Here is a 10,670-nt window from a genome sequence, read left to right as displayed (position 1 = left end):
ATTGCTACCTTTTAAAACATTGAAATAGGCATGGATGAGTAATTGAGCTTTTTTTCCCTGGCTAGTATAAGTTTATAGGTTCTTTGTTTCTACCTTCCTTTTATGTTTTGCTATTATAATTAAAGTTATGCCAACATCTTTGATTTTAACAATACCTTCCCTTTTAAATTTCTCTATGTTTGGAAGCCTATGTGTTGCTGAAGATGATGTTTTAAGTTCCAGAAAAGAGACGAGCTTTTAATCTACAAAGGATGGAAGCTTTAATTCTATTTGATGTTGATGTTTTGGGGCTCAAGATGAAGGGCAAGTTCATTTGTTCATAAAACTTTATCATATCAAGAAGCTCCATGAGATAGAATGAAATAGTTTCATAAAGCTTTCGAGCACCTCATTGAGCTCGAGTTTTGAAATATGAGCTCAAACAAAACTTACACGTTGTACGATGAGAGATATGCCAAATGAAATTGAGAAATAGACTAAAGGGGAGGTGAGGATAATGGTTTGAGATTAGATGAGATCATATTAAAATTAAAAGTTAAATAAAATATTTTTAGAATATTATTTTTATTTTGATTGAAAAAGTTGTAATGATTAGAAAAGATGAGTTGAGTTGAGAGGCTCTCTCAATCCAAACAAGGCCTAAATTTTTATTTGGATAGTGAGTTGAAATGGTTTGTGAATAGTATTAAAATATTTGAGTTGAGATAAGATGAGTTAGAAATGGTTTAAGTTAAAAATGTTTTATGAGATTTTGAAAAATGAATGAGAAAAAATTGAATAAAAATATTATAAAGTTATTGTATTATTATAATATAATATTTATTTTGAAATTCTAAAAATTTGAATTGGTTTTTGTGTTTTATTTGGAAGTTTGAAAAAATTATAATAATTAGGTAATGATTAGATGAAAGACTTGAAAATTTAAATTAAAAAGTATTTGTATTTGTAGTATTTGGATATTTAAATGAAGTAAGATTGGATGAGATAAGATAAAAGCATCTTTATATCCAACTAGACTTAAAAAACATTTGTCTCCATTGAGCTAGTCAAAAATAAATTTTTGTTAGTTTGTATTTATATGATTTCAATGTGTAAACAATCATCGTATTTGTATTTTTCCGTTTTATTTTTCTTATTTGAAAGATTATTATATAGTTTTGAATTAATTTTATGCTTGTGTACAAAGTTATTATTTATCATAAAAATTCTGGTTATCTAGCCTGTTAACTAAGATATTGGCATTCAAACATTATTAAGTTCACTTTGAAACATTATTATAGTCGTGTTCGAACATTAAGATATATATTAACATTTGAACATTATTAACTTCACCTTCAAACATTAAATCTATTTACCTTCAAATGTTATTATATCTATGTTCAAACATTAAGACATTCACGTTTGAACGTTATCAAGTTTACGTGCAAATGTTTTGTCGTTTTCACGTTCGAATATTAAAACATTGAAATTCAAACGTTACCAAGTTTACATGCTAATGTTATGGTGTTTTTATTTTCGAACATTAATTTAGATGTCACAATATATGTTCAAACATATTAGGTTCAGAGCTTTGAAATATGGTAATGTTCGATCGTACTTTTATTGGCAGAATTCAACCGTCACTATAAGTTGATCACATTCGAATGCTCAACCAAATGTTGAGACACAAACCGTCACAAAAGTATTTTCAGTGACGATTTCACTATATACCATCACAAAATCTAATAAGTCATGTAGTTGTTATGTCAGTAGGTTGACGGTTTTTTTCAAATTTGTGTCGGTTTGGTTTGATTTGGTTTGGTTTTTTTTTTTTTTTTTTTATATATGGTTTTGTCTGCCACAAAAACTACAATCTATATACTGTAGTGTTTCATCCTCAATCCTCTATGAATCCCATTACCTAATTAGGTAATTAACCCTAGCAAGGCTTGAGTACATTTCCTATGGATTTGGTTCAGTTGAATGAATACGTGTCCTTGTGCCCTATTATAAACGGCAATACTACATACAGTCGTGGAATTGTAAACACCGCGCAATCGCTTTAAAAAAAAAGTAGGGTCCACGATTAAAAAGTTAGTTTTTTTTTCATGTAGGTCCTATATTAATTCATTTTTTTCAAAGTGACTGCACGCCGCTTGCACAACCACGACTGCAAATATCATTTCTCTATTATAAATGAGGTGTGATATTAAGGGGTCCAGTTCCAACGAAAACTAGTGCCAAACTAGACCTTTAAGTTCTAAAAAATGCCTTATCCCTTGAAGTACTCCTAAAATGCCCCAAGCCTAATCCCTCGTATACCTGTTTCTTTCTCTCCTGCGAAAATAAAGCTTTAATCATTGAAATTATCCTTTAAAAGGAAAATGACATTTTGGTTGTTTTTCGAGTGAGTATGAGCATTTGAATGACAAACAAACAGAAGAAAATAGTCCCGCGCGAAAACCACGTACAACTGCACATCTACCCTGATACCCATGATCTCTCTCTTGCTATTTTATCTCTAGTATAAATAACATATATACAAGCATAAGCGTGAAGCAGTACGCAGAGATAGAACTTACATTTCTGAGATATCATTCGAAATGACTTTGAAACTAACACATTTGGCTACTTTGGTGTCGTTTCTAGCCACATTGCTCGTTCTCCAACTCATCCCAACAGCTTTATGCGATGCCAACCAGACGGTGGCACCGAATCCAGAGTCAAACCTAGACGCATGGATTGCACTTAACATGCAAGAGTATGAGCAGGCTTCAAAGAACATCGCTTCCAACAACGCCCTACTAGCATCCCTTAGCAACGCTCCGATGAAGATCATCAAGGTCAGACAAGATGGTGCTGGAAATTTCAAAACGGTGACCGACGCCGTTAACAGCATTCCGTCGGGAAATAAAGACCGAGTAATTATATATATTGCTAGTGGTAAGTACAGGGAAAAGATAGTCGTCGATAGGTCAAAGCCCTTCGTGACGTTCTATGGGCAACCGGGCAAAACAGTCACCATAACGTATGACGGTACAGCAAAGAAATTTGGGACCTGGAAAAGCGCCACGGTGGCCATTGAGTCTGAAAACTTCATGGCAGTCAATATTATCTTTGAGGTGTGTTTTTGCACTTCTTTTCTTTTTATTTTTCTTAGCAAATATACCACTATCGTAAAGTTAAAAGATCGAGGAGGGTGAGGGTCAAAAAGGTGGTAATACCAAAAAATATTAATATATATTCTTCCTCTTTAATTTTTTTTTTTATTTATAATTATTATATTTATGAAAAATATTTTAAGTGACTATCATATAAATATGAATTGATATGTAGTTTCTTTGGAGTGTATTATATATATAAATAAGGATTATTGAAGATGACTAAATCTTAAATAAAGAACAACATTAAAAAAACAGCAATAAACAAAGAAAAGAAAAAGAAGAAATGGAGCCAAAATCATAGTATAACAAGAAAGCCATTGAAGGCAATACATATACAAGCAGATTGGGTGGACAAATTGAAGTCTTAAGCATCCGTAAATTAATCATGATGCCAACCTAAGCAGTGTGATTTCATCACCACCAATCATGATTAAATTTCTAATTATAGGCTCAAAATAAGGTATAGTGCTACGTTTTGTGGATGATGTTTACAGAATTCATCTCCAAAACCAGATCCCAAAAAGTCCGATGGACAAGCTGTGGCACTGAGGATATCAGGGGACAAGGCAGCATTCTACGGTTGCAGTTTCATAGGCTTCCAAGACACCTTGTGTGATGACGTGGGCAGGCATTTGTTTCAGGGCTGCTTCATCGAAGGCAGTGTTGATTTCATATTTGGAAACGGAAAATCTTTCTACAGTGTAAGATGTTCTTTACCATTTTCTTTAGAATTTTGTTATATATAAGTAAAGTTGTGCACTAATCTACGTACCGTTCATACTTAAAATTTAAATTAACACTGTTTTTAATAAAATTTATTTTTTAACCAATCACATCAAATTAGTGCACAGATTAGTGCATCATTATACTTGCAACTATATTTTTCTTTTTTTTTAAGATAAAGTTCTGAAAAAAAATATTGGACAATTTCAAAATATGGGTCTTAGAGCACTAGTAATGGGCTCAATAAAGTTAAATTATAGCTAAAGAATAACTAAAATATGAAATAAAGTGCTACAATGGGCTCAATAAATCACTACAAGAAAAATGACATTTTGTGATTAATTTATAGCAACGAAAAGACTATTAGCAACCAATTTGTTAGTCGCAAAAAATCATTTTTCTTGTAATGAATATACAATAAATTTAGCTATCAACTATTTGACTGGCTAAATTTATTAAGATAAAAGAATCTAGCCAAATGTTATTTTTAGAGTAAAATATTAAACACCAGTTAGTGTTTGTACAAACTCAAGGGATTTAGCTTTTTACCTAACACGGTTTGGCCAATGTTGGATTATTATATAGGATCTGTTGTCCAATTTGGGTTTTTGTTGTGGATTGACTGGAGTATATATAATCATAAACTTTAATATAATAATAATATAATCATAAAATTTAATATAATTATAAATTTTAATTCAATAATAATATAACTATAAATTTTAATACAATAATAAATTTTAATGTAATTATAATATTTAATATAATCATATTCAAATTATAATTAGAATTAAAATATATAAAAAGTTTAAAATTAATATTTTAATAAAACAGTGAAAGATTTATTGAGCCTATTATTTGGTGTTGTAAAAAGTAGCTAGTTAAAATTTGTAAAAATAAATTTTTTAACTAAATTTTAACTAAAGTTTGTTGAATTCACTACTAACACTATGAAATTCTATCCTATCATAAGAGTATATTCTATACATACATGTATATATGTATAAATATGCAGAACACCACCATGAAATTATGCATGTATGTATATATCAACTTAAGAATGAAGCTAAAAATTGTGGTGTACGGTGGCTATATGCAGAACACCACCTTAAAATCGGTTGCACAGAAATTGGCTGTCATCGCATCACAAGCTACGAATGGCAAATCAGGGGACAGCGGGTTTGTATTCGTCCATTGCAATATACAGGGGACTGGCGATATGTACCTTGGTCGAGCATGGAAGGAGACATCTCGGGTCATATTTGCCTATACATACATGGGCAGTAACATCAATAGTGACGGCTGGATGAAGTCTCCGCACCAAACGTACGTATGCATCCAATTACCCGTAGTTTTACATTTTTATTTAATTTTTTTAATTAACATCAAAGGTATATATATATATATATATACTACTTCTCGTGATCTCATTATTTCTTTGCTCATTATATAGATATTGCAGAACTATTCTATTGGTTTTATTTTTATTACCTTTTTATTTTTAAGAAAAAACATATTTACAACATCATTAATTTAGTGAAAAAAGAGTGCAGTTTTCTTTATCATTTTATTCTTGTTATTAATTCACAAAGGTGTGGTTCATTAACACGATTGCATGATACGTTGCAGGAGTGTGTTTTATGGAGAGTACAAATGCTCGGGCCCAGGGTCAGCTGCCTCCAAGCGGAAATTTGGAAAGATTCTTTCTGATGATCAAGCAAAGCCCTTTTTGAGCACCACCTTTATCGGAGGAAGTCAATGGCTTGTCCCCATTCCCAAGATTCCATAAAAACTTAGTACGATTTGCCAAATGGGGCTAGATATAGACACCCGGCCAATACGAATAGTTGTATTTTTTTCTCCATTTTTTTGGACACTGTATTTACATTGATCTGTATAAAGAGATAAATTTCACAATTACTATGATGTGATGCATGTACAGTATATTATATAAATGGAAAATGCTGGTACCCACTTTGGATTCCGCTGGAGCTTACAGCTATCTCTCTCTTTTTTTTTTTTTTTTTAGTTTTTTTTCTTAGTAATTAAGAAATTATTATTTAATAATATTACAATTTTCTTTTATTTTTAAAATTATTTAAAAATGTAAAAAAATGATGTAAAAAAAAAAAGCCTAACGGGAGCTCCCCAACGGTAAGCGTAGCAGTCTCCTATATAAATATATTTATTTACTTAGAATACATATCACATACCAACCATGATCCGAATTTCAAAGTTAATCCATAACCAATATTATGGCTAACATGGAACGACCCGAAAGAAATCTGATTGATGAATTTCTTTAAGTTTTAGAAATATCGTGAAATCCTTTTTAATCGAGAGATTGATTAAATTTTAGTTCGATAATATAGTCAGATCATTCACTATAATAACAAAATTGTCTTTGTATTTAATTAAAGTACTTTAGAGTATAATTTTATGAAATGAATTGCACCATTAGATTAGGATGAATATTTAGAATTTTATGGTGCAAGAAAAAGTTTTAACTTTTTTTTGGGGTGAATAGTGGACAAGTACCTTTCTATTTAATTAAAGCATTTAGAAGTAAAATTTTGTGATACAAATTGTACCACTAGACTCGTTTGAATATTTAGAATTTTATGCTACAATAAAAAATTTCAAATTTTTTGTATAAATAGCAACCCTTTGGGAGAATACCATGTGATAACTAGTTCAAACAGTTATCAAATCGTCATATAGGATGTCCAAATCCACTTAAGGTCACTATGAAAACTTTTTAGTTAGACACATAGCACAACCCTAGCCATCCAATTGCAAACCCTAGGACACATGTCAAGTAAAGAATGAATGTGTAAGTGTTGGAGTGTAAATCAAGTTATGTGATCATATCTTTTACACTAAATACTATTACATCCAACCAAATACTATTTGGACAACTAAAATATGGTTTCAACTCTAATAAAATCTAAAATCATTGGAAGTCAACCGAAACCCTAAATCCATGGAGGAAATTGAAACTCTAAATTGGTTTTGATTAAGTGATTTCTCACTTGATTAAATCACTTACATGTAATTAGTCACCCATTTACACATTCTTACACCCTTACTCCGCTCCACTTTTTTCCAAGCTTCTTGATCAAGTTTTCTCTCCTTTACAAGGCCATGTTTTGGCTATCATGTCACCCCATGATTGTTCCCAAATAGTGGCTTGACCAAGTCAAACTAGCCCCTTATAGGGGTGTTAAAAACAATTGGAAAATTAGTCTGGACCGGCCCAAACCAGCCACCGGTCTGGAATCAGTTTCCAGAATTGAAAAACCAGATGGAACCTGTCTGGTTCCAGTTCCAAACATTTTTTGCCCGAACCGAACCAGTTCTATTAAATATATATTTTAAATTCTTTTTTTAATATTATATATAATATGTTTGATATATATATAATTTCTATATATAATATATATAATAATATAGACTATAATTATATATAAGATAATGTTATCATAATTTATAAAATAAAAGTTTAATCTTAAACATGAAAATTTAATTGATCATATGCTTTAAACATAAAATATAAATATTAATAACATTTTATCATAAGAAGTAAGAGCCAAAAAAAGAAAGAAAATCACTCAAATATTATTACTGAATTTTGATGCCCTAATAAATTCTCAATGTTTTTTTCATAAGTACATAAGACAATAGTAATCTTGACTTTATTTAGAAAAGCCACTAAAATTTTTGTAATTACAATTTGAAATAAAATCAATTCAAAGCAAATATTTAAAGGACAAGAAAGTTATTGTTCGAAGATCAAATTAATGAGAAAGAAAACTTTTAGGAAATTAATTTCACATAATCCCTCACTATGCTTTACTAATCTAACTAATTTAATTTAATTCTCTCTGTTTGTTAGCAAATCTCTAATTCATCCAAAAGCCTCTTTCGATAGTCAGTTGGAAATTATTCTTGTTCATCCTTTTACACAAGAGTATGCAAATTAATAAAGTAAGAAAGCATTAAGACCAAAGATTTTAATACAACATAGGTTCATACAATTCTTTCGATCTTTATATTTTCTTATGCCAAAATATCCAAGATCTATCTTATAATTTCCTCTTTCGATAGCAAATCACAAGATCAAATTTATCTAATTAATAGCCAGTTAATTAGAAGTAATAAGTTCAGAATAAATTAGACAAACATAGAAAAAAATTACTTTAAATTAGCATAGAAAAGCAAGCATAGTTTAGAACTAGATTATATCGTTTTCCTAGAATAAAGAAAATTTAGTTCATACTAAAAATTAAATTCAACATAAACAAATTCACCATAATTTTTTTGAGAGAATGAAAGGAAATGAATACTAAAAAAAATACTCATCGCAATCCACAATGTCGTCTTCCAAGTCACAATGTCCTTGTCTTCTTCTCTCTTCCTTCCATTCTCTTTCTTCTTCTTTTTTTCTGCACTGTGTAAACACACAAAACAAGAATAAAAAAAATATCTCCATCCTTTTCAAAATGGATAAAATCAAATCCTGTTGCCAACATCTCGTTCCGTCAGTTCCGCTTCATGCGTGTTGCAACTTGCTTCAGTGTTCAAAAATAAAAAAACTAGTCTTCAAAACGGATAATAAAATCAAATAAATTCAAAGGTTGCTGCTCGTTACATGTGGATCTAAACCAAACTGCTAGCTTCTTTCACCATGTTGCATGCCAACTTGCATCTCATCGCCAAATCAAACCCAAAAAAATTTAGCTTTCATCTCATTGCCAAGTCAAACCCAAAAACTTCTTCATTCAATTCAAATTAAGGGCCTCACATTGCATGCCTCCACTTTTTCAATAATAAGCGTCCTCTCTCTCTCTCTCTCTCTCTCTCTCTCTCTCTCTCTCTCTCTCTCTCTCTCTCTCTCTCTCTCTCTCTCTCTCTCTCTCTCTCTCTCTCTCTCTCTCTCTCTCTCTCTCTCTCTCTCTCTCTCTTTTAGATTCCTTCAATTTTTGGCTTTTAATTTTAACTTGATCTTTATTCTTCAAAATAGTTCTGATGACCAGCTCTCATATTTAAATAAATTTTCATTTAAATGAGAGAGTCCTTAGATGATAGACTTCTAAAAGTTAGATCTTCATTTTCTTCAAATCTAAAATAAAATTTAAATAATAACAATGAAGCCTAAAATTAAAAAAAAAATGTAAATAAAATTAGATTAAATTTTAAAGTTAAGAAGTGATAAAATATATTAAATTATGCAAGTCATCAAACACCCACAAACTTACAACTCTATTTGTCCTCAAACAAAAAAGAAAATAAAATAAAATAAAAGACCACTAAAAACAATATCAACTAGACTCCATAGAGAAGTATCATCACTCACCAAACCATGATCTGAATTTAGATTTTATCACTAGTATCTTACTCTTTTAACATCAAAGATAGCAGGAAAATCAATCAAAATTTTAGTAATTTGTCAAACAAGAGTTAAGCATTTACTTCAACCTAAAGCTAAGACCTTGAATGTGTGTGTATGTGATATAGTCAATTTAACTTCAAACCACTTACAAATTCAAATAAAAGTATAATAACTAAAATCAAAAGAATTCTCTCAAAACTACCCATAAGTCCAATTTTTAGAAATCCTCTCCACTAACATAGTCAATACAAAAATTGGAGATCAAAAGGTTTTCAATCAGGTTGTAATGACAAGCCACCAGATGAGGGTTAAGAAAGAAATGGATATGGAGAATCAAAGCAAATTGAGAAAATACTTGGTAGAAAGAACAATAAAAGAGATATCCACAGGATTCAAATCATAACTCTTTCTCGACTATATGCTCATATTGGTAACATTATTGTTGTTGTAATCAATGAAGCAATGCCAACTACACCTTTAACAAAATTTGAAGTGATACATACTCCACTTATTGAGTTTTTTCTCTTTTCTTTCAGTTCTTTTTTTTTTCTTTTTTGTTGTGACAAGCCGTTTTTACATGTATTTTCACTGAAGGAGTATTTTAATTTAATTAAAATATTAGTTCTTTTATTTTAAATTATTGTATTTTAAATTGGATTTATTTAGTTGTAATATCTGTTTTGTGGAGCTTTCTTAATATTAATTATCGTTTTGATTTTAAATTTCTGTGTAATTTATTTTAGTTTGTTTTTAGATTTAAAATTATGTTGTTGTTTTTATTAGTTATTTATTATATTTTAGCTTGATATGGTGTTTAAATTATTTTAATTATTTTATAGCTTTTAAAATTATTTTCGCCGGATCAGTTTCTGGACTCCAAAGGTGAGGATTGGACCTCATTTCTTTTCCCCATCATTTCTTTTTCTCTTTTTCTTTTTCCTCTTTTCTTTTTCTTTCTTTCTTTTTCCTCTCCGTTTCTCCATGCGCGCGACTCAGCCCCCTCTATTTCCGTTCGTTTCTTCCACCGCCCAGTTCGGTGCCGTCCCGCCGCCATGCAATGCACCGCCCCCCACTGGTCAACTCCCCTCCGGCCGGTGATCACCTCCCTCAATTTTCAGGCCAACCCGTGCAGCCGTTAGCCACCACGCACGGCTGGAAGTCACGGCACCCTCTCTCCCTCTCTCTGTCGCCGGCGACGTGGCTGACACTACCCATCCAGAAACTTCCCCCTCCGGCCGGCGCACCTCCCCACCAAATCTCACCTCCATCCAAGTCGTCGTTTGCCGCTTAGAGCCCATCTAAGCAGCACGATTTTGGCCATTTTCGACGTCGTTGCTCCACCTCCGGCCACCATCTCTTCACCACTTCATCTCCTACCTCTTGCCGTCCTAACCCACCCATTTCCAGCTCCG

The 10,670-nt window shown here is 31.3% G+C and overlaps 1 protein-coding gene across 1 annotated transcript; it reads left to right on the top strand.

Annotated features, from left to right (window-relative positions):
• The first annotated feature begins 2,549 nt into the window (after nt 1–2,549).
• Nucleotides 2,550–5,850, top strand: LOC122308331 (putative pectinesterase 63). Its single transcript, XM_043121599.1, has 4 exons — nt 2,550–3,101; nt 3,638–3,844; nt 4,966–5,192; nt 5,496–5,850. The coding sequence occupies exons 1-4, from the start codon at nt 2,583–2,585 to the stop codon at nt 5,653–5,655; spliced, it is 1,113 nt and encodes a 370-aa protein (XP_042977533.1). The 5' UTR covers nt 2,550–2,582; the 3' UTR covers nt 5,656–5,850.
• The last annotated feature ends 4,820 nt before the right edge of the window (nt 5,851–10,670 follow it).

Source organism: Carya illinoinensis, chromosome 4 (assembly GCF_018687715.1).
Source record: "Carya illinoinensis cultivar Pawnee chromosome 4, C.illinoinensisPawnee_v1, whole genome shotgun sequence".
Lineage (NCBI taxonomy): Eukaryota > Viridiplantae > Streptophyta > Magnoliopsida > Fagales > Juglandaceae > Carya > Carya illinoinensis.
The sequence above is the reverse complement of the archived record's forward strand: the minus strand, read 5'-3'. Positions and strand labels throughout refer to the sequence as shown.

Excerpts from the sequence above, each read along its gene's own strand:
- LOC122308331 (XM_043121599.1), top strand. The coding sequence starts at position 2,583 with ATGACTTTGAAACTAACACATTTGGCTACTTTGGTGTCGTTTCTAGCC. Across the intron at positions 3,102-3,637 it reads CAGTCAATATTATCTTTGAG|AATTCATCTCCAAAACCAGA; the intron begins GTGTGTTTTTGC and ends TGATGTTTACAG. Across the intron at positions 3,845-4,965 it reads ACGGAAAATCTTTCTACAGT|AACACCACCTTAAAATCGGT; the intron begins GTAAGATGTTCT and ends GGCTATATGCAG.